This window comes from Salvelinus alpinus, chromosome 4, assembly GCF_045679555.1.
Source record: "Salvelinus alpinus chromosome 4, SLU_Salpinus.1, whole genome shotgun sequence".
Classification (NCBI taxonomy): Eukaryota; Metazoa; Chordata; class Actinopteri; order Salmoniformes; family Salmonidae; genus Salvelinus; species Salvelinus alpinus.
In genome coordinates, this window is record NC_092089.1 from 34948094 (window position 1) to 34972176 (window position 24083).

Consider the following 24083-nt stretch of genomic DNA (forward strand, 5'->3'; position numbering starts at 1 on the left):
TTTTTGTTTGTCGTATTTCTAAAATATTTTTTTATATCTATATATTTTTTTACGTAATTCCTGTTTGTGTTTTTGTAGTTGGTTGGATTAATTGTGTCCACCACACCGAGGTAGTTGGCTGAAGAGGGTGTGGCAGGTAGTCTGGAGGACCATGAACATTTAGCAAACCTTTACAAATAAAAAATTGCCAAAAGAGGCTTTGGTAGAAGCTTTATTTACTCAGGTAATCAGGTACTTTTCAGACAAACAAATACACACATTTCTTAACTGAATCATGATATAAAACAACACTATACAAAGTACATCCTTTGAGGAAACTGTAAACTGGCCGTCTGACAGATTCTGCAGAGAGGCAGGCAGGCAGGCCATGACTACCCAGCAGTGGTGGAAAAAGTATCCAATTGTCATACAGTACTTGAGTAAAAGTAACACTGTTTCCCATGCTTGTTCAATGAACCATAAACAATTAATGAACATGCACCTGTGGAACGGTCGTTAAGACACTAACAGCTTACAGATGGTAGGCAATTAAGGTCACAGTTATGAAAATGTAGGACACTAAAGAGGCCTTTCTACTGACTCTGAAAAACACCAAAAGAAAGATGCCCAGGGTCCCTGCTCATCTGCGTGAATGTGCCTTAGGCATGCTGCAAGGAGACATGAGAACTGCAGATGTGGCCAGGGCAATACATTGCAATGTCTGTACTGTGAGACAGTGCTAAGACAGTGCTACAGGGAGACAGGACGGACAGCTGGTCGTCCTCGCAGTGGCAGACCACATGTAACAACACCTGCACAGGATCGGTACATCTGAACATCACACCTGCGGGACAGGTACAGGATGGCAACAACAACTGCCCGAGTTACACCAGAAATGCACAATCCCTCCATCAGTGCTCAGACTGTCCACAATGGGCTGAGAGTGTCTGGACTGATGGCTTGTAGGCCTGTTGTAAGGAAGGTCCTCACCAGACATCACTGGCAACAAAGTCGCCTATGGGCACAAACCCACCATCGCTGGACCAGACAGGACTGATCTCGCTCTGGAGCGGGATCAATTTGGAGTTGAAGGGTCCGTCATGGTCTGGGGCAGTGTGTCACAGCATCATCGGACTGAGTGTTGTCATTGCAGGCAATCTCAACGCTGTGCGTTACAGGGAAGACATCCTCCTCCCTCATGTGGTACCCTTCCTGCAGGCTCGTCCTGACATGACCCTCCAGCATGACAATGCCACCAGCCATACTGCTCGTTCTGTGCATGATTTCCTGCAAGACAGGAATGTCAGTGTTCTGCCATGGCCAGCGAAGAGCCCAGATCTCAATCCCATTGAACACATCTGGGACCTGTTGGATCGGAGGGTGAGGGCTATGGCCATTCCCCCCAGAAATGTCTGGGAACTTGCAGGTGCCTTGGTGGAAGAGTGGGGTAACATCTCACAGCAAGAACTGGCAAATCTGGTACAGTCCATGAGGAGGAGATGCACTGCAGTACTTAATGCAGCTGGTGGCCACACCAGACACAGACTGTTACTGTTACTTTTGATTTTGACCCCCCCTTTGTTCAGGGACACATTATTTAATTTCTGTTAGTCACATGTCTGTGGAACTTGTTCATTTTATGTCTCAGTTTTTGAATCTTATGTTCATACAAATATTTACACATGTTAAGTTTGCTGAAAGTAAACGCAGTTGACAGTGAGAGCACGTTTATTTTTTTGCTGAGTTTATTTGGTTTTAAATATACTTAAGTATCAAAAGTACAAGTAAAAGCATAAATCATTTCAAATTCCTTAAATTAAGCAAAACAAACTGCACCATTTTCTTGTTTTTAAACTGTATGGATAGCCAGGGGCACACTCCAACATTATTTACAAAAGATGCATTTGTGTTTAGTGAGTCTGCCAGACCAGAGGCTGTAGGGATGAGCACGTGTTCTCTTGATAAGTACGTGAATTTCACAACTTTCCTGTCCTGCTAAGCATTCAAAATGTAATGAGTACTTTGTGTTGTAAGGAGAAATGTATGGAGTAAAAAGTACAGCATTTTCTTTAGGAATGTAGTGAAGTAAAAATATAAATAGTAAAGTACAGATACCCCCCAAAAATACTTAAGTAGTACTTTAAAGTATTTTTTACTTAAGTACTTTACACCACTGCTACCTAGTCATCACGCACGGATCCCTGGATAAAAACAAACAAACAAACATAAATCTTGACATCACACACTATGAAACCACTTAAAGGTAGGGCCTTGACTTTTTCTTGACTAAGTGACCTTTAAGAGAGAGATCTCAGCCAGGCTGCAGTTTTAGGCTGTAAATACGGTCTTGGCCCTAAAATAAAGAACAACTATAACGGAGGGTGAAGACACAGAGACAGACACTTGCCACAGCAGCAAGATCCATATGACATTGAAAGGAGCCATTTTCCTCATCCTCATCTGCTCTCACCCACTATCCACTAGACAGTCATCAGCTCCACCCTTTCAATCGCTTCAACCGCCGCCCCCCAACCAGCCCTGTAATCTCCAGGTCCCACCTTCCTGGCATGGCCTACTATCCCCCCTCCCACATGCTGGAGAGTGGCCTGTCCCCTCCTCTGCTCCCCGGGTCCCTGCCTGCTTTCCCCAGCCCTGAACACTGGTCTTTCCCCCGGATGAGACTGTACTGATCCACAACCACTGTGCCTGTCCAGAGACTGCATAGCGATGCCTCTGTGTAGTAGAGACATGCATAAGTGCAATGTTTCGGCTATATGCTATGTTGATGAGTGAGTATTTTCCAAATGCATACCATCAAGTCTAATTGTTTACAATTACAACTGACTTGATGTTTTATTTCTCTGTTGAATAGCGTCAGGCCATATGATTGGCAGGAAGACAAAGTGCCAGCCAGGAAATGTTTGCATTTTTACAAATATTTTGAAATCTTTTCTTTCATATGTTTTCCATACTCTAAAACTACTTACAGCCTGGACAATAAAAACACAATTATGCTGTGGAAAAGTAACAGCAGCAGATTGTATTTTTTATTGTATGAATACTTCTAATTGAAACGTGTGTATGCAAAAACATATAGAAGCACTATAAAATAAAATGGATTGCATAACTTATACAGTATGCTGTTTACAGACAGCTACAGTGAGAACTTTGGCAGAACAAAATATCCACAAATGTGTCCCTCAGGTTTTTTTTGCCACTGGGCCTACTCAAAGTATATTTTAAATTATTTTTGACAAGCAGAATTCTTTATCACAGATGATCAAAGACATAAATCAACATGAATGCGTTATGCAGAGGATTGTCTGCTGTCCATGGGAAGATCTCAATTACATACTTCTCACATCTTCTCTTCTCAGAGGTCCCTCCCCTCTGACCTTTTCCTCTGGGTTTTGAGGATGAGAGAGGATGCGATTATGTAATTGAGATTCTCACCATTTAAGATTGACCGAATAAAATTAAACCTGTGAATATAATACTGTACATAGTAACGCACTATTTTATATTCAAATCTAATAATAGATCATTCATTTATTTGTTTTATTTTGTGCATTCCTCATTGAGAAAGTGATATTTACCAACAAGAAGTATACTTATAGAATATGTAAATTAACTTTGCAACATGATTTGTCTGATCATCCTATTTCTCATGTCCATATCCATTTTCCTGTAATACATACAGTATTACAATATTATTAAGTACTGATCACAGCAGGATTAAGTTAGTTTTGTCCATTACAAAAGCTGGATTTCAAGCAAGTTGTCACGATCGTCTATGGGTGAGAGAGAGGACCAAGGCGCAGCGTGTGGAAAATACATATTTTATTTAGAAGAGAGAAAACACGAAACGAACACTATACATAAACTGAAACAAAACAACAAACGACCGTGAAGCTACAAACGTTAGTGCACACACAAGCTACAAACGTTCAACATAGACAATTACCCACAAACACCTAAAGCCTATGGCTGCCTTAAATATGGCTCCCAATCAGAGACAACAATAAACAGCTGTCTCTGATTGAGAACCAAATCAGGCAACCATAGACTTTCCTAAACACCTACACTGAACACTACCCCATACCTACTACAAAACCCCCTAAACAATACACACACCCTAAACTAGACAAAACCCACAAACATTCCCCATGTCACACCCTGACCTAACTAAAATGATAAAGAAAACAAAGAATACTAAGGCCAGGGCGTGACACAAGTAGAATGTTGTGGTAATGAAGGCACTTTCACAAGATATTCAGTTCCTCTCTGGCTTTGTATGTGTGTGGGTAGGCATAATTTCAGTACTTTTCTACATTGAACTTAGTTTCATATCCTGGAATCAGGCTGTTGCCAGGGCAAAGTGTGTCCTCTAACCATTTCCTTTAGTCATTAAGTAGTAGATCTCATCTGTCAGTGTATTACAATTTGAGCCAGTGATATAATTATTATAGAATATTTAAATTAACTTTGCAACATGATTTGTCAGGGTACGTCTCATCAATTTAATACCCATTTCCATTTCCCTCTACATCTTTTAAATGTACACACAGTATTACAATATTATTAAGTACTGATCACGACAGGATTAAGTTTGTTTGCCATGAGAGCAAATTAAAAAAGGAAACAAATTATGACTAGCTTATTATAGCAATCGATCAAAGCAAGTAGAACATCATTGTACTGAGGACACATTTACAAAATATTCAGTTCCTCTCTCTGTGTATGTGTGCCTCATTTTAGTACTTTTACAACATTGAACTTTGTTTCATATCCAGGAATCAGGCTGCTGCTAGGGCAAAGTGTGTCCTCTAACCCTTTCCTAAAGGCATTAAGTAATACTTAGCATCATCGTCGGTGGCTGAATTAACTATTCTTCCCACCCCTCTTCCTCTTCAAACCTGCTGCTCCCGCTCCTCAGTGCCCTCCTCAGATGGTTCCAAAACAGTTCCTGGGCCTTGACCGGCTCAGTGCAGTCTGACCCCGGCCACTGCAGGTAGGTCTCCTTCAACATTACCTTTCTCATACGGTGGTAAGCCAACAGCTGCCTTTCAGCGATGGGGTCCAGGAATATGAGCAGGAGCACGTCCCGGAGCTCGTGGAAGAGCCTGTAGCTGGCCAGCTGGATCTCCAGGGAGCAACACTCGCTGTGCCGGAAGTGCCTGTTAACCACGCAGATGGTATTGCGGCTACTGTACACGGCAGAGACGATGTTGTCCACAATGTTGCGGCCCAGCTCAAAGTCACGGTGGTGCAGGCACAGCCAGAAAGAGGCTCCGTTGCCCTCCAGGTTGGGAAGTAGCTGGTCTACTAAGCGGGATTATAGTCAGCAGTAAAATCACAGTGGTTGTGGTGGCTTAAAGGTACTCTCCCAGGTCCAGGTAGAAGACATTGGTGTCAAAGTTGTGTATGGTTTGTTGGAGTTTTTTTCTGGGCAATGTAGTCAATAGAGTAAGACTAACTGGACTCTCTGGTTTGTGAAAGTCCAGTACTGAAGATCGCTGTTGAGGCAGGTACAACTAAGAGGAATATTACGCAGAGCCTCCAGCACATTCACATCTAAGGATTGCATTACGTTTTGGTTGAGAAGCAAGATCTGCAGCTCTGTCAGATCCCTAAACTAACTAAAATGATAAAGAAAACAAAGAATACTAAGGCCAGGGCGTGACAGTAACCCCCCCCCCCCAAAGGTGCGGACTCCGACCGCACAACCTGACATAGAAGGGGGGGATCCGGGGTGGGCCTTATTATGGTGGCGGCTCGGGTGCGGGACGTGGCCCCCACTCCACCATTGTCAATACCCGCTTTGGTGGCGCCTCTGGAGCGGCGACCCTTGTAGCAAGTCCCGGACTGAAAACCATCCCAGATGGCGCCACCGGACGGATGGGTAGCTCCGGACTGAGGGGTAGCTCCGTACTGAGGGGTAGCTCCGGACTGAGGGACGGCAGCTCCGGACTGAGGGACGGCAGCTCCGGACTGAAGGACGGCAGCTCCGGACTGAGAGACGGCAGCTCCGGACTGAGGGACGGCAGCTCATGGCTGGCTTACGGATCTGGCTGCTCATGGCTGGCTGACGGATCTGGCTGCTCATGGCTGGCTGACGGATCTGGCTGCTCATGGCTGGCTGACGGATCTGGCTGCTCATGGCTGGCGGACGGATCTGGCTGCTCATGGCTGGCGGACGGATCTGGCTGCTCATGGCTGGCGGACGGATCTGGCTGCTCATGGCTGGCGGACGGATCTGGCTGCTCATGGCTGGCGGACGGATCTGGCTGCTCATGGCTGGCGGACGGATCTGGCTGCTCATGGCTGGCGGACGGATCTGGCTGCTCATGGTTGGCGGACGGATCTGGCTGCTCATGGCTGGCGGACGGATCTGGCTGCTCATGGCTGGCGGACGGATCTGGCTGCTCATGGCTGGCGGACGGATCTGGCTGCTCCTGGCTGGCGGACGGATCTGGCTGCTCCTGGCTGGCTGACGGATCTGGCTGCTCCTGGCTGGCTGACGGCTCAGACGGTGCTTGGCAGACGGGCGGCTCAGACGGTGCTTGGCAGACGGGCGGCTCAGACGGTGCTTGGCAGACGGGCGGCTCAGACGGTGCTTGGCAGACGGGCGGCTCAGACGGTGCTTGGCAGACGGGCGGCTCAGACGGTGCTTGGCAGACGGGCGGCTCAGGCTGATCCTGTCTGGCGGACGGCTCTGGCTGATCCTGTCTGGCGGACGGCTCTGGCTGATCCTGTCTGGCGGACGCCTCTGGCTGATCCTGTCTGGCGGACGGCTCTAGCGGCTCGGGACAGACGGGCAGCTCTGACGGTGCTTGGCAAACGGGCAGCTCAGACGGTGCTTGGCAGACGGGCAGTTCAGACGGTGCTTGGCAGACGGGCAGTTCAGGCGCCGTTGGGCAGACGGGCAGTTCAGGCGCCGTTGGGCAGACGGGCAGTTCAGGCGCCGTTGGGCAGACGGGCAGTTCAGGCGCCGCTGGGCAGACGGGCAGTTCAGGCGCCGCTGGGCAGACGGGCAGTTCAGGCGCCGCTGGGCAGACGGCAGACTCTGGCCGGCTGAGACGCACTGTAGGCCTAGTGCGTGGTGCCGGAACTGGAGGTACCGGGCTAATGACACGCACCATCAGGCTAGTGCGGGGAACAACAACAGGGCACACTGGACTCTCAAGGCGTACTATAGGCCTGGTGCGTGGTACCGGCACTGGTGGTACCGGGCTGAGGGCACGCACATCAGGGCGAGTACGGGGAGAAGGAACAGTGCGTACAGGGCTCTGGAGACGCACAGGAGGCTTGATGCGTGGTGCCGGAACTGGAGGCACTGGGCTGGAGACACGCACCACAGGGAGAGTGCGTGGAGGAGGAACAGGGCTCTGAAAATGCACAGGACTCTGGAGACGCACAGGAGGCTTTGTGCGTGGTGTAGGCACTGTCTCAACCAGATGGCTAGCACGCACCTCAGGACGAGTATGGAGAGCTGTTCCCGGTGACATTAACTCACCAACACGTTCAGTCGGACGGATGCCGTGCCTCATGCACCAAACCAGTACATCCCTCATAACTCTCTCCTCCAATTTCTCCTTTACTGTCTCTGCGTCACTCACCTCCAAATCCGCCCTCACCAGCTCCTTACGGTAAGCAGGAGGAGTTGGCTCACGTCTCCTGACTGACCCAACTACACTACCCGAGAGCCCCCCCCCCCCCCCAATAAATTTTTGGGTTTGACTTACGGGTTTCCAGCCTTGTTTCCGTGCTGCCTCCTCATATCGCCGCCTCTCCGCTTTAGCTGCCTCCAGCTCTTCACGACGGAGGCGATATTCTCCCGGTTGTGCCCAAGGTCCCTTTCCATCAAATATCTCCTCCCATGTCCATGAATCCTTTATGCACTGCTCCCGTTGTTGTTTTACACGCCGCTTGGTCCGATTCTGGTGGGTAATTCTGTCACGATCGTCTATGGGTGAGAGAGAGGACCAAGGCGCAGCGTGTGGAAAATACATCTTCTTTTATTTAGAAGAGAGAAAACACGAAACCAACACTATACATAAACTGAAACAAAACAACAAACGACCATGAAGCTACAAACGTTAGTGCACACACAAGCTACAAACGTTCAACATAGACAATTACCCACAAACACCTAAAGCCTATGGCTGCCTTAAATATGGCTCCCAATCAGAGACAACAATAAACAGCTGTCTCTGATTGAGAACCAAATCAGGCAACCATAGACTTTCCTAAACACCTACACTGAACACTACCCCATACCTACTACAAAACCCCCTAAACAATACACACACCCTAAACTAGACAAAACCCACAAACATTCCCCATGTCACACCCTGACCTAACTAAAATGATAAAGAAAACAAAGAATACTAAGGCCAGGGCGTGACACAAGTAGAATGTTGTGGTAATGAAGGCACTTTCACAAGATATTCAGTTCCTCTCTGGCTTTGTATGTGTGTGGGTAGGCATAATTTCAGTACTTTTCTACATTGAACTTAGTTTCATATCCTGGAATCAGGCTGTTGCCAGGGCAAAGTGTGTCCTCTAACCATTTCCTTTAGTCATTAAGTAGTAGATCTCATCTGTCAGTGTATTACAATTTGAGCCAGTGATATAATTATTATAGAATATTTAAATTAACTTTGCAACATGATTTGTCAGGGTACGTCTCATCAATTTAATACCCATTTCCATTTCCCTCTACATCTTTTAAATGTACACACAGTATTACAATATTATTAAGTACTGATCACGACAGGATTAAGTTTGTTTGCCATGAGAGCAAATTAAAAAAGGAAACAAATTATGACTAGCTTATTATAGCAATCGATCAAAGCAAGTAGAACATCATTGTACTGAGGACACATTTACAAAATATTCAGTTCCTCTCTCTGTGTATGTGTGCCTCATTTTAGTACTTTTACAACATTGAACTTTGTTTCATATCCAGGAATCAGGCTGCTGCTAGGGCAAAGTGTGTCCTCTAACCCTTTCCTAAAGGCATTAAGTAATACTTAGCATCATCGTCGGTGGCTGAATTAACTATTCTTCCCACCCCTCTTCCTCTTCAAACCTGCTGCTCCCGCTCCTCAGTGCCCTCCTCAGATGGTTCCAAAACAGTTCCTGGGCCTTGACCGGCTCAGTGCAGTCTGACCCCGGCCACTGCAGGTAGGTCTCCTTCAACATTACCTTTCTCATACGGTGGTAAGCCAACAGCTGCCTTTCAGCGATGGGGTCCAGGAATATGAGCAGGAGCACGTCCCGGAGCTCGTGGAAGAGCCTGTAGCTGGCCAACTGGATCTCCAGGGAGCAACACTCGCTGTGCCGGAAGTGCCTGTTAACCACGCAGATGGTATTGCGGCTACTGTACACGGCAGAGACGATGTTGTCCACAATGTTGCGGCCCAGCTCAAAGTCACGGTGGTGCAGGCACAGCCAGAAAGAGGCTCCGTTGCCCTCCAGGTTGGGAAGTAGCTGGTCTACTAAGCGGGATTATAGTCAGCAGTAAAATCATAGTGGTTGTGGTGGCTTAAAGGTACTCTCCCAGGTCCAGGTAGAAGACATTGGTGTCAAAGTTGTGTATGGTTTGTTGGAGTTTTTTTCTGGGCAATGTAGTCAATAGAGTAAGACTAACTGGACTCTGGTTTGTGAAAGTCCAGTACTGAAGATCGCTGTTGAGGCAGGTACAACTAAGAGGAATATTACGCAGAGCCTCCAGCACATTCACATCTAAGGATTGCATTACGTTTTGGTTGAGAAGCAAGATCTGCAGCTCTGTCAGATCCCTAAAAACCTCCTTTGAGAAGGACTGGATGCCCATGTTCCTTGCGCTGAGCTTGCTCAACTTCCGCAGGTTTTTGAAGACGCCCGGCTGCAGCTGCATCACCCCGGCACAGGAGTTGTCCAAGGAGAGGAAAGTCAAGTTGGTCAGATTGTCAAAAGTGTCTGCTGCGAGTTGTAGGGTCTTCGCATTTGGTGTGTGGTGGAAAGCAAAAGAGTTGACTTTGAGTATGCGATTTGTAATGGTTGCTCAGATCTGTCAGATTTGGGAACGAGGTTCTGTCTGTTGCAGGACATTAGGGAGGTGAGGTGGTTTTTTTCTTTGGTGAACTTCTTGATTTGATCATGTTCTTTGAGAAAGTGGAGGCATCTTACCTTCCTCAACTGGTTGAAGGAAAGATCCGATAAACCTCGGATTGGTGGACAGTTGGAAAGTGTGTTCTTCCGCAATGACAGTATCCCATTGGTTTCCAGACACAGCTTTTTAAAAATGTGACCTTTGTACTCAAGACTGCATAACTCCATGAGCAGATTGTCAGTCTTCAACCCCATACCAGAGAAGTCTATGTTCCCAGCTCTAACATTGCTGACGTTCAAAAGCTCTGGCACTGTAACATTGGTTGAATGCAAACGCATGTAGTTTAGCTTCTGCAAGTCCAGACCTTGAAAAGCCCTCGAAGGGAGCTGGTTATTGTAGGAGAGATCCAGCAGTAGTACATGGCTGAGGAAGCCCCACTCACATGCTAAAGTAACCAGTTTGTTTTTACAGAGATAGAGGGTGGTGAGGGACTCCGGTAGGTCTGTATGGTTAGAATGATGGATGGACGTTAGATAGTTATTGCACAGGTCTAGTTTTGTCAGCTTCGTTAAGTGAGTCACAGATTCTGCCACCGCAGAGAAGTTGTTCAGGTAGTTCTGCCGTAATATGAGGACACCCAGATTGGAGAGTGAAGAGAAAATACCCGGAGGGAGCATAATCAGTGAGTTATTATTTAGTGACAGGTTGACAAGTTTCTTGAGGTCTTAAAATACAGAGGAGCTGAGATTTGATATTTTGTTCAGATCATATTTTGGAATGCCTGGTTGTCTATGGTCTCCAGATGGTTATTGTCAACCTGAAGCGTCCTGAGGGTTGGAAGGTGGTCAAAGGTATTTACATTACATCTTTTACTCCGGCCATGTTGTCTGACGTGTGCAGCAGGAAAGGGAAAAGGTGAGTAATGTTCTACAAGGGAAAATAAACGTGTTATTTTTGTTTCTTTAAATGAGTTAGACTCCTATATTCTCCATGGGTATGCATGCCAATAAGACAGCTCAATTGGGAAGGGAGAAACACATTTTAGTGACTTTACAATACATTTCTCAGTGACTTCATTGGAAAATAAAAAAAGAACTGTGCCATTGTTAATTGTTAGTTCTCTTGCGGCTTTATGTTCCTCTTTTCCATTAGGTATTTTCCTTCACCATATCATGATACACCTCAACCTCACCTCAGACATCTCCCAATGATGTCTTTGTAAGTTGGACAAAGATCACAGTTTTGTTTTTAAATAAATCTTTAAAAAATGTTATTGTTTTATGGACAGTGATAGTCGAAGATGTAGAGGGGAAGCAGATACAGAGGGAGACAGAGAGGACGGGTTGAGAGGGAATTGTATCCACATCACCAGGGGTATATGTGGTCCAGTGTCTTGGGGGCTAACCACTACACCAGACTGCCACAGTTTGGTGGCATGTAATTTTAGTGTGTACATTATATTGTAATTATAGTTTATGTAATTATAGTGTACAGTATATAGTGTTTAAAGATATTTCACTTTAGTCAATTCGTGAAGTGAATTGAAATTCCAATTACATCATTATACTTGCATCATTCAAAGGGTATGAATGGTACATTTATATTGCACATTTCCATTTACAGTATGTTTACATACACCTTAGCCAAATACATTTAAACTCAGTTTTTCACATTTCCTGACATGTAATCCTACTAAATAGTCCCCGTCTTAGGTCAGTTAGGATCACCACTTTATTTTAAGAATGTGAAATGTCAGAATAATAGTAGAGAGAACGATTTATTTCAGCTTTTATTTCTTTCATCACAGTCCCAGTGGGTCAGAAGTTTACATACACTCAATTAGTATTTGGGTAGCATTGCCTTTAAATTGTCTCTTAAATATCTTGGGTCAAACATTTTGGGTAGCCTTCCACAAGCTTCCCACAATAAGTTGGGTGAATTTCTGCCCATTCCTCCTGACAGAGCTGGTGTAACTGAGTCAGGTTTGTAAGCCTCTTTGCTCACACATGCTTTTTCAGTTCTGCCCACAAATTTTCTATAGGATTGAGGTCAGGGCTTTGTGATGGCCCCTCCAATACCTTGACTTTGTTGTCCTTAAGCCATTTTGCCACAACTTTGGAAGTATGCTTGGGGTCATTGTCCATTTGGAAGACCCAGCATTGGCTTCTTCCTTGCTGAGCGGCCTTTCAGGTTATGTCGATATAGGACTTGTTTTACTGTGGATATAGATAATTTCATACCTGTTTCCTCCAGCATCTTCACAAGGTCCTTTGCTGTTCTCGCACCAAAGTAGGTTCATCTCTAGGAGACAGAACACGTCTCCTTCCTGAGCGGTATGACGACTGTGTGGTCCCATGGTGTTTATACTTGAGTACTATTGTTTGAATAGATGAACTTGGTACCTTCAGGCGTTTGGAAATTGCTCCCAAGTATGAACCAGACTTGTGGAGGTCTACAATTTCTTTCCTGAGGTCTTGGCTGATTTCTTTTGATTTTCCCATGATGTCAAGCAAAGAGGCACTGAGTTTGAAGGTAGGCCTTGAAATACACCCACAGGTACACCTCCAGTTAACTCAAATAATGTCAATTAGCCTATCAGAAGCTTCTAAAGCCATGACATCATTTTCTGGAATTTTCCAAGCCGTTTAAAGGCACAGTCAACTTAGTGTATGTGAACTTCTGACCCACTGGAATTGTGATACAGTGAATTATAAGTGAAATAATCTGTCTGTAAACAATTGTTGGGAAAAATAATGGTGTCGTGCACAAAATAGATGTCCTAACCGACTTGCCAAAACTATAGTTTGTTAACAAGAATTGTGTGGAGTGGTTGAAAAACGAGTTTTAATGACTCCAACCTAAGTGTATGTAAACTTCCAACTTCAACTGTACATGAAGGTAGAGTTATTAAAGTGACTATGGTGTAAAGACGGGGGGGGGGGGGGGGGGGCAATGCAAATAGTCTGGGTAGCCATTTGACTAGATGTCCAGGAGTCTTATGGCTTGGGGGAAGAAGCTGTTTAGAAGCCTCTTGGACCTAGACTTGGCTGTGCGGTAGCAGGGAGTATAGTCTATGACTAGGGTGGCTGGAGTCTTTGACAATTTTTAGGGCCTTCCTCTGACACAGCCTGGTGTAGAGGTCCTGGATGGCAGGAAGCTTGGCCCCAGTGAAGTACTGGGCAGTTCGTACTACCCTCTGTAGTGCTTTGCGGTCGGAGGCCAAGCAGTTGCCATACCAGGCAGTGATGCAACCAGTCAGGATGCGCTCTATGGTGCAGATGTAGAACCTTTTGAGGATCTGAGGACCCATGCCAAATCTTTTCAGTCTCCTGAGGGGGAATATGTTTTGTCGTGCCCTCTTCACAACTGTCTTGGTGTGCTTGAACCATGTTAGTTTGTTGGTAATGTGGACACCAAGGAAGTTGAAGCTCTCAACCTGCTCCACTGCAGCCCCGTTGATGAGAATGGGGGCGTGCTCTGTCCTCTTTTTCTTGTAGTCCACAATTATCTCCTTTGTCTTGATCACACTGAGGAAGAGGTTGTTGTCCTGGCACCACACGGCCAGGTCTCTAATCTCCTCCCTATACGCGGTCTCGTCGTTGGCGGTGATCAGGCCTACCACTGTTGTGTCATCGGCAAATTTAATGATGGTGTTGGAGTCGTGCCTGGCCGTACAGTCATGAGTGAACAGGGAGTACAGGAGGGGACTGAGCACGTGCCCCTTCACATTAATTATTCGAATATTACTTACTATTCTGTATTTATATCAGTTTTGTAGTGGTAAAAAAAAATAACGGTGATGGGTAAACTATAATATCCAGTGGGCGATGGAGATAAGACAAACAAACATCGATATAAACAAAAACGTATTACATTTTTACATTGTTGATTGCATTTTAAATAGGCCTATAGGGAAGATAGGCCATGTGGATATGTTCATATTTAAATAAATCTCCTTTTTTAAAGTTCTTAACTTGTTTGATAAGATTAGTACAGATTTTCTCAGGAGACCCCACATGGGGCCCCACCCCAAGTTTGGGAACCACTGTACAAACCTCTCTCTCTCTTCTGCTTCCTTCTGCATGCATTGCAGCCTGCCTCAGCCTCACCACTGACGCTTCTATCACACCAACAGCGTTTTTGCATTTTGGACCAGAATTACATTCATTTCCAATGAAACGCTGCTTTTGCTTTGCAGCATTGTGCGTTCGTTCGGTGTGGTGCTATCGAACGTATGCTCAAACTGTATGTGTAGACGGCTTGACAGAAATTGGATGAATGTTTAACTTTTGTTGCATACATATCCAGATGATGCTGCATACTACGGTGTATTCGAAGCGTGAGAGCTACATCGCGGGTCTGTCTCAGTAGCCTCCTCTCTGTAAAGCAAAGTTATTGTGAGAATTTAGTAGTTTATTTTTTGCTCAGTTTAGGCACTGTTTTAAAGCTGCAATATGTAACTTTTTGGGCCACCCGATCAAATTCACATAGAAATGTGATTTGTAGTTGTATACACCAGCTTAAAACAGCTGGAAATACAATATTTTGGTTATTTGGTTTTCGGCACAACACCTGCTCTGAGCTGGGGTAGTCCGTTTCATGTCTCAGGCCCTCCGCCTGTGCCGCGTGAGGGCGGAGTTGGCCGTTTGAGGGAGTGGTGAATGTGCTGCTAAAAAGGACAAATCCGAGGGACACAAGCAAACATAACGAACAAACCACTGTTAATGATTCCACTTGTTCACAAAGGCAGGCGTGATTAGAACTCTGTCAGATCAAGAAGATAAATAAGCCTTCTGAGCTTTGATCGACGCTGGAAGCAATATTTAGAAGTTGAACAATCACTTATTTTCTTTATTGTGTACAAATTATATATTTTATTATTATTTTCAAATGAGAAAAAATGACCGAGGTCCGGACCTCGGTGTCGTCATATGTAGTTATGTGTTACTGGCTTTGGTTTTTCCATTTATATATGTCGAGGTTGGACGTTAGCCCGTGGGGCGCACCGATTTGGGTCTACTCGTTAGTCAGTATGTGTTACACCTAAGCTGGTTTGTCATCTCGTTCTTGGGAAGGTGTTTCACCCGTGCTAGCCCTGGTGCTATTTAAGAGTGGCTGGCCCAGTGCTCCAATTGTCTTGAGAGACGTTGAGGGTTAACGCCTTTAGTTGGCTCTACCTATTTGATTTCTATACAAACAATCCTTTAACTGATCTTCCCTGTTTTTGATTTGGTCCACTTTTTGGTTTGCTTCCTTTAAGTTTGGTGTGGGTTTTTCTTTTCTTTACCTCTTCTTGGCCAATTTTTGTGGCTGCTCATGGTGGATGTTTTTTTAGGTCCTATTTGTTGCTAGTCAACTTTCAGTGGACCCCACCTGCATAATCTACAACTTTCATTAACCTATCATAATCCATCATAACATAATTTGATTATGAGTTATCAAATACTTTTGTTCTTTTTAGGTTAAGAGAGTCTAAATATAACATTAAAATAAAGCAAAATCATATCTGAAGTCCCATATAATCTTAATCAAAAGCCTCCAGCCCCGCTTTACCTGTGCTCTGAGGGCTGTGTCATGTTGGTCCTTTCTGCTACATTATGAAAGTGTGTCTCTTAATACTTGATTAATGACTGACACGATTTTCACTTTGGTTGTACAGAAAGAGGAAGAAAATATACAACTGACCTGAAGTCATGGGACACATTCAATTGAAAGTTGCTCTCCATTTATTGTTCTTTATTTACATCGAGAGGGAGATGAAAACCCAGGGACTCCAGTCAAGAATGTGTCAAAAAAAGCTTTGTTAGAAAAGCACATTCTTGACTTTTCTACCCCTGGATTTTCCTCTCCATCTCCATGGAAATGAAAAAAAGTGGAGAACAACTTTAATTTGAATGTGAAAATTGTGCTTTATTGAAATCCGAAACATCTCAATCATTTTCAGACAAGAAAATACACACCATTGGATCATGATCCAAAACACCACTATATAAAGTACCTCATAGTAGTAAACTATAATGTATAGTTTAAGCTACGGTTCTTTAGTAGTATAATGGTATTATAAGAGTATTACACAGCTCATAATAAATATAGGATGGACTGGCCACAGTCAAGGCAATACTTCAACAAAGTTGTGTACAAAGCAAAGGATATTCCAACCAGGCTGTGACATCGTACCTGTGACGTCAGAAGGCACACAGTGTTTTTTCCCCCATGACTGGATGCATGATTGTCATTAAGCCTGTCCCTATTCCCCTCATTTAACCGATCAGCCTCTCATCTTCTGCTCCCTGGCCATCTGACAGAGTCCGCAGAAAGGCAGGCAGGTCATGACTACCCAGTCATCACACACGGAACCCTGAGTAAAAACATAAAAGGTTAACATGTCAAGCATAACATAAACACTATGACAACACTTATAGGTAGGGCCTTGACTTTTGCTTGACCATATGACCTGAAAAGTAAAATCTTAGTCAGGTCGCAGTTAGGCTATAAATAGGGTCAGAGTTTTTCTTGGTCGGGTCATGTTGTCAGGAAAAACTCCTGACCCTATTACAAGGGAGTTCTATAAAGGAGGGTGGAGAGAGAACAGGGGGGGGGGACCCATAAGATTGACTTGTCTAAACTCTCATCTCTTTGCATTCTTTTTTTCACCATCTTTTTTTGCATTCTATGGTCTGCAGTAGAAAAACAGAATGAAAACACCCAGTTGTGGCTAACTGTAAACTTGCACATCCTTGACTGCATTGTTTTTTAATACGAATAGCCAACTGTTGACTCCTTCAGTCTTCACTACTAGACTAAGGCCAGTATTCAATTAAATCGGAGGTTATATGCATTGCATCTCAGGCAATGTTCCTGTGTTCACAGAGATCGCACTCACGGTAAATGCTACATATATTGTCTCAATTGGATTGCCTTTAAAAAACGTAATGCCTATCAACCCGAGATCGGAATGATACTCGCTAACATTCAGTTAGAGTGATAAAGGAAATATTTAAATACTCTTTGAGGAGGCTTAGAATTGTATTTTTCCCATTATATTTAAGTCCTGGACATAGGGTTTGTATTGAGGATGTAGTAGGGTCACTCACAGGGATGCGGTATTTGCTGCGGATGCTTGTCCTCAGGGCGATCAAGGCTCCAGGGAGGAAAGGCACACAGCAACTGTCCCCATTGTCCTGTGCAACCTTACAGCCCAGGATACAGGGCACGAAGGTCGCACACAGACCTGGAAGAAAAAACATTAAAGTCACACACTGTCTCCACCATTAATTGTTGGTGTGGCCGTTTGAGTGGTCATCACGGTTACATTAGTTGTGCAGAACTCCTGATACCGAGTAACCTCACCCAGTCTATGGATTTTTAAACAGTGTACTCAACACAATGCAAACATTGTGCTTGCATAATTTTACACACACAGAGGGGGACTCACAGATGCCGCAGTCATCGCAGCAGTCACAAACGTTGGAGCTCCAATCTGAAGACCCAGAGGAGGTCACGGTGTAGTTGTTGATGGTGACCTGAGGCTGGGAGCTGATCACCATCTCACTCTGATAAGCCATTACTATCAGAGAGACGAAGAAGAAGTTTGGACAAAGTTCTACATCCGTTTACACCTCCACACACTGATACCATTCAATATTCATATTCAAAGCCGACTAGAGTCCCAATGGTTATCTCCTGCCACTTACCTGCTGGTGCTCAATCCCTGTCAGTCTCCACTGGGGCCTTAGATATCCTGGGTGAGCTTTGGGAAAAGCTGTGAATGGGAGCGCCACGGGGGCCCTTTGCTCTTATACCCATGATGACATCATCATATGGTGACAGTGCCATTTCCATGGAATATGACGAGACGAAGAGTACCTGCGTTCTGCCCACCCATTTGGAACTGTAGGAACACCTCATAAAGAGAAATGTCAAATGTTTGGTTTCTGGGCGTAGAAGTTTCAGCCCTTTCAAAAGTCAACCTCTTTATTTGCTTGTTGTTATCAGTATGGTAAATGGAACAAAGCAGGAACATAGTGCGGCACCTTGTACTTCAGCCACTCAGGTGTGTGCATGTGCGTGTTTGTGTGTTTAATGATGAATGTACAAGCCAAGTTTGTGTTGTGTACACTCTCTTAAAAAATACATAGACTGGGTGAGGATAATCAAGACCAGCAGTTCTGTACATCTAATGCAAGAGTGATGGCCATTAACAGACTCAACGGCCCCATCCAATATCAGAAATTGAACAAATGATCAGGGATACAACACTACTGACAGGGCATTTTGGGGGGCCCTAAGGGAGATTTGGTTGGGGGGCCACCTACATCGCGGCAAAACATTTTAGTGACCCCCTCTTGATGGCGGAGAGACAAATGTAAGTTTGAAAGTTTATTTCCTGCAATTCCACACATTTTGCCATGGGGGGAAGATAATTGTTTTGCAATTTTGTAACAAAATTCATGCAATTGTCTCATGGGGCAGAGGTTAAAAAAATTCTGTTTTACAGGTAATTTCATTCAATTCTACCCATTTTGGCATGGGGTGGAGAGACATTTTTACAGTTTTAAAGAGAATTTCCTGCAATTCTACACATTTTGCCATGACTTATGCCATATTAATATGATATCTGAGTGAGAATGACAGAACATATATGGGGTCTCCCTGGCTATTGACATTTGTGTGGTAACTGTCAAGAAAACAATCATCTTCACAATTAAATCTCATACTACCCACTGAGGTCATTTTGACCAGGAGGCATATTTTTTTATCATAGCCCAAAGGCTATCATAGCCCATTCAGTTCTTCAAAATATTCATGACTTTGTCAATCAATTTATCAATCGATTAGGCCTACTTCTAGGATGCCTTTTAAATTCAGAAAGGAGTTTCACGAAATGTCCATTTGATACCTTTCTGTTTTCTCAATGAAATTCAAATCAGCATTGGAAAAAGGCGCAAGTTTAAATTTGTTCAGCCTGAGCGAGTCTGACCACAAGTCGGAGACCACTATGATGACACACCAAATGGGTTTGATGGATTGCGGGAAAAGAGCAGGAATAGGCTTGTAGGCTACAGTCTACTGTAGGCTACAGTCTTTTCCCTACTGTATATCTTCCAATGGTGCGACTGCTGTTGGTATCCAAAGATGATCCAACTTGAATAAACGCTTGGAGGTAAAGAAGACAACAGTGGTGTAGCCACGGGGATACGGATATTGCTTATTGATATCTACATAGCGCATTGATGTGAATCACACTTCTGCTCGCATTTAACGTTTTGCACTTTACAGATTGTGGTTGTTGTGGATGGCTTTTCACAAATTTAGACTATATGTGTATTTTAACCCAATAATGGTTAAATTGAAGAAGTTTAAACTGCCTATCAAGCTTGTTTTTGCGACCAGTGGAGAGTCAGTGAAAAATAAGCTCTTAAAGCAGCTGCCTAGTGCGGACCACAGTCTTTGGAAAACAAGTTTGAGGGAGTTCCTGGTGTTGTGCTCCATACTGTCAAAAATTACTTTAATTTAAGAAGACCACGAGTGGGGCTTTTATTGCTTAATCTACAGTAATTCGTGCTGATTTTGAAAAAAAACATGTCATAGGCCTACACTGTATAAACAGAAAGACTTAAAACACCATGATTGTGTAGTGAAAGTAGTTTACCAGGCCATGCAGCGCCTAGCTCCACTCCCATTCCCCAGGCGCTCTCATTTGTTGACTTCTGTAACTGTAAAAGCCTTGGTTTCATGCATGTTAACATTAGAAGCCTCCTCCCTAAGTTTGTTTTATTCACTGCTTTAGCACACTCTGCCAACCCAGATGTCCTAGCCGTGTCTGAATCCTGGCTTAGGAAGGCCACCAAAAATCGTGAAATTTCCATCTCTAACTATAAAATCTTCCGACAAGATAGAACTGCCAAAGGGGGCGGAGTTGCAATCTACTGCAGAGATAGCCTGCAGAGTTCGGTCATACTATCCAGGTCTGTGCCCAAAAAATTCAAGCTTCTAATTCTAAAAATCCACCTTTCCAGAAACAAGTCTCTCACCGTTGCCGCTTGTTATAGACCACCTTCTGCCCCCAGCTGTGCCCTGGACACCATATGTGAATTGATTGCCCCCCATCTATCTTCAGAGCTCGTACTGTTAGGTGACCTAAACTGAGACATGCTTCACACCCTGGCCATCCTACAATCTAAGCTAGATGCCCTCAATCTCACCCAAATTATCAATGAACCTACCAGGTACAACCCCAAATCCATAAACACGGGCACCCTCATAGATATCATCCTTACCAACCTGCCCTCTAAATACACCTCTGCTATCTTCAACCAGGATTACAGCGATCAATGCCTCATTTTTTATTTTATTTTATTTTTTATTTTACCGTTATTTTACCAGGTAAGTTGACTGAGAACACGTTCTCATTTGCAGCAACGACCTGGGGAATAGTTACAGGGGAGAGGAGGGGGATGAATGAGCCAATTGTAAACTGGGGATTATTAGGTGACCGTGATGGTTGAGGGCCAGATTGGGAATTTAGCCAGGACACCGGGGTTAACACCCCTACTCTTACGATAAATGCCATGGGATCTTTAATGACCTCAGAGAGTCAGGACACCCGTTTAACGTCCCATCCGAAAGACGGCACCCTACACAGAGCAGTGTCCCCAATCACTGCCCTGGGGCATTGGGATCTTTGTTTAGACCAGAGGAAAGAGTGCCTCCTACTGGCCCTCCAACACCACTTCCAGCAGCACCTGGTCTCCCATCCAGGGACTGACCAGGACCAACCCTGCTTAGCTTCAGAAGCAAGCCAGCATTGTCTGCGTCTGTAATGGGTCTGTGGTCAAACGACCACCCCTCATCACTGTCAAACACTCCCTAAAACACTTCAGCGAGCAGGTCTTTCTAATCGACCTGGCCCGGGTATCCTGGAAGGATATTGACCTCATTCCGTCAGAAGAGGATGCCTGGTTATTCTTTAAAAGTGCTTTCCTCACCATCTTAAATAAGCAAGCCCCATTAATTTTTTTTTTTACCAGGAACAGATATAGCCCTTGGTTCACTCCAGACCTGACTGCCCTTGACCAGCACAAAAACATCCTGTGGCGTACTGCATTAGGATCGAATAGCCCCTGCGATATGCAACTTTTCAGGGAAGTTAGGAACCAACATACACAGGCAGTTAGGGAATCAAAGGCTAGCTTTAACAAACAGAAATTTGCATCCTGTAGCACAAACTCCAAAAAGTTCTGGGACACTGTAAAGTCCATGGAGAATAAGATTACCTCCTCCCAGCTGCCCACTGCACTAAGGCTAGGAAAAACTGTCACCACTGATAAATCCACGATAACTGAGAAATTCAATAACCATTTTTCTAAGGCTGGTCGTGCTTTCCACCTGGCTACGCCTACCCCGGTCAACAGCCCTGCAACCCTCACAGCAACTTGCCCAAGCCTCCCCCATTTCATTTCTCTTTCACCCAAATCCAGATAGCTGATTTTCTGAAAGAGTTGCAAAATCTGGACCCCTACAAATCAGCTGGGCTAGACAATCTGGACCCTCTCTTTCTAAAATGATAAGCTGCAATTGTTGCAACCCTTATTACTAGCCTGTTCAACCTCTCTTTCGTATCGTCTGAGATCCCCAAAGATTGGAAAGCTGCCGCGGTCATCCCCCTCTTCAAAGGGGGAGACACTCTAGACCCAAACCGTTACAGACCTAGATCTACCCTACCCTACCTTTCTAATGTCTTTGAAAGCTAAGATAACAAACAGATCACCGACCATTTCGAATCCCACCGTACCTTCTCCGCTATGCAATCTGGTTTCCGAGCTGGTCATGGGTGCACCTCAGCCACGCTCAAGGTCCTAAACGATATCATAACCGCCATCGATAAAGACAATAATGTGCAGCCGTATTAATCGACCTAGCCAAGGCTTTCGACTCTGTCAATCACCGCATTCTAATTGGCAGACTCAACAGCCTTGGTTTCTCAAATGACTGCCTCGCCTGGTTCATCAACTACTTCTCAGACAGAGTTCAGTGTGTCAAATCGGAGGGCCTGTTGTCCGGACCTCTGGCAGTCTCTATGGGGGTGCCACAGGGTTCAATTCTCAGGCTGACTCTTTTCTCTGTATACATCAATGATGTCGCTCTTGCTGCTGGTGATTCTCTGATCCACTTCTACGCAGACGACACCATTCTGTATACTTCTGGCCCTTCTTTGGACACTGTGGTAACTAACCTCCAGACGAGCTTCAATGGCATACAACTCTCCTTCTGTGGCCTCCAACTGCTCTTAAATGCAAGTAAAATTAAATGCATGCTCTTCAACCGATCGCTGCCCGCACCTGCCCGCCCATCCAGCATCACTACTCTGGACGGTCTAACTTAGAACAATTACAAATACCTAAGTGTCTGGTGAGACTGTAAACTCTCCTTCCAGACTCACATTAAGCGTCTCCAATCCAAAATTAAATCTAGAATCGGCTTCCTATTTCACAACAAAGCAACCTTCACTCATGCTGCCAAACATACCCTCGTAAAACTGACTATCCTATTGATCCTCGACTTCGGCGATGTCATATACAAAATAGCCTCTACTCAGCAAATTGGATGTAGTCTATCATAGTACCATCCGTTTTGTCACCAAAGCCCCATATACTACCCACCACTGCGACCTGTATGCTCTCGTTGGCTGCCCCTCACTTCATATTCGTCGCCAAACCCACTGGCTCCAGGTCATCTATAAGTCTTTGCTAGGTAAAGCCCCAGATCACTGGTCACCATAGCAGCACCCACCCATAGCATGCGCTCCAGCAGGTATATTTCACTAGTCACCCCCAAAGTCAATTCCTACTTTGGCCGCCTTTCCTTCCAGTTCTCTGCTGCCAATGACTGGAACAAATTGCAAAAGTTACTGAAGCTGGAGACTCATATCTCCATCACTAACTTTAAGCATCAGCTGTCAGAGCAACTCACAGTTTATTGCACCTGAACACAGCCCATCCAACTACCTCATTCCCATATTGTTATTTTTTTTTTTGCTCCTTTGCACCCCAGTATCTCTACTTGCACATTCATCTTCTGCACATCTATCACTCCAGTGTTTAAATGCTAAATTGTAATTACTTCGCCACTACGGCCTATTTATTGCCTTACCTCCCTAATCTTACCTCATTTGCACACAATGTATATAGATTTTTTACTATTGTGTTATTGACTGTACGTTTCTTTATTCCATGTGTCACTCTGTTGTTGTTTGTGTCGCACTGCTTTGCATGATCTTGGCACGGTTGCATTTGTAAATGAGAACTTGTTCTCAACTGGCCTACCTGGTTAAACCAAGATGAAATAAAATAAAAAATACAACTTTGTAGGCTTCCTTTCTCGCACCCCCACAACATGATGCTGCCATTCCTGTGCTTCACGGTTGGGAAGGTGTTCTTCGACTTACAAGCCTCTCCCTTTTTCCTCCAAACATAACAATGGTCATTATGGCCAAACAGTTCTATTTTTGTTTCATCAGACCAGAGGACATTATTCCAAAAAGTACGATCTTTGTCTTCATGTGCAGTTGAAAACCGTAGTCTGGCTTTTTTATGGCGGTTTTGGAGCAGTGGCTTCTTCCTTGCTGAGCGGCCTTTCAGGTTATGTCGATATAGGACTCATTTTTACTGTGGATATAGATACTTTTGTACCTGTTTCCTCCAGCATCTTCACAAGGTCCTTTGCTGTTGTTCTGGGATTGATTTGCACTTTTCGCACCAAAGTACGTTCATTTCTAGGAGACAGAACGCGTCTCCTTCCTCAGCGGTATGATGGCTGCGTGGTCCCATGGTGTTTATACTTGCGTACTATTGTTTGTACAGATGAACGTGGTACCTTCAGGCGTTTGGAAATTGCTCCCAAGGATGAACCAGACTTGTGGAGGTCTACAATTTTTTTTCTGAGGTCTTGGCTGATTTCTTTTGATTTTCCCATGATGTCAGGCAAAGAGGCACTGAGTTTGAAG

The 24083-nt window shown here is 44.7% G+C and overlaps 1 protein-coding gene and 1 pseudogene across 1 annotated transcript; both read right to left on the reverse strand.

Annotated features, from left to right (window-relative positions):
• Nucleotides 1-3847: 3847 nt before the first annotated feature.
• On the reverse strand, nucleotides 3848-11110 carry LOC139572573 (toll-like receptor 13; annotated as a pseudogene).
• Nucleotides 11111-15764: 4654 nt separating this feature from the next.
• Nucleotides 15765-17910, reverse strand: cnfn (cornifelin). Its single transcript, XM_071396783.1, has 4 exons — nucleotides 17773-17910; nucleotides 17514-17645; nucleotides 17173-17309; nucleotides 15765-16436 (listed from the first exon to the last, which is right to left on the reverse strand). The coding sequence occupies exons 2-4, from the start codon at nucleotides 17641-17643 to the stop codon at nucleotides 16347-16349; spliced, it is 357 nt and encodes a 118-aa protein (XP_071252884.1). The 5' UTR covers nucleotides 17644-17645; nucleotides 17773-17910; the 3' UTR covers nucleotides 15765-16346.
• Between the last annotated feature and the right edge of the window lie 6173 nt (nucleotides 17911-24083).

Bases quoted from the DNA above. Each gene is read 5' to 3' on its own strand.
- cnfn (XM_071396783.1), bottom strand. From the start codon at position 17,643: ATGGCTTATCAGAGTGAGATGGTGATCAGCTCCCAGCCTCAGGTCACC. The intron at 17,310-17,513 runs GTGAGTCCCCCT...TTTTTCTTCCAG, and splicing joins CTGCGATGACTGCGGCATCT to GTCTGTGTGCGACCTTCGTG. The intron at 16,437-17,172 runs GTGAGTGACCCT...GTTTTTACTCAG, and splicing joins GCAGCAAATACCGCATCCCT to GGTTCCGTGTGTGATGACTG.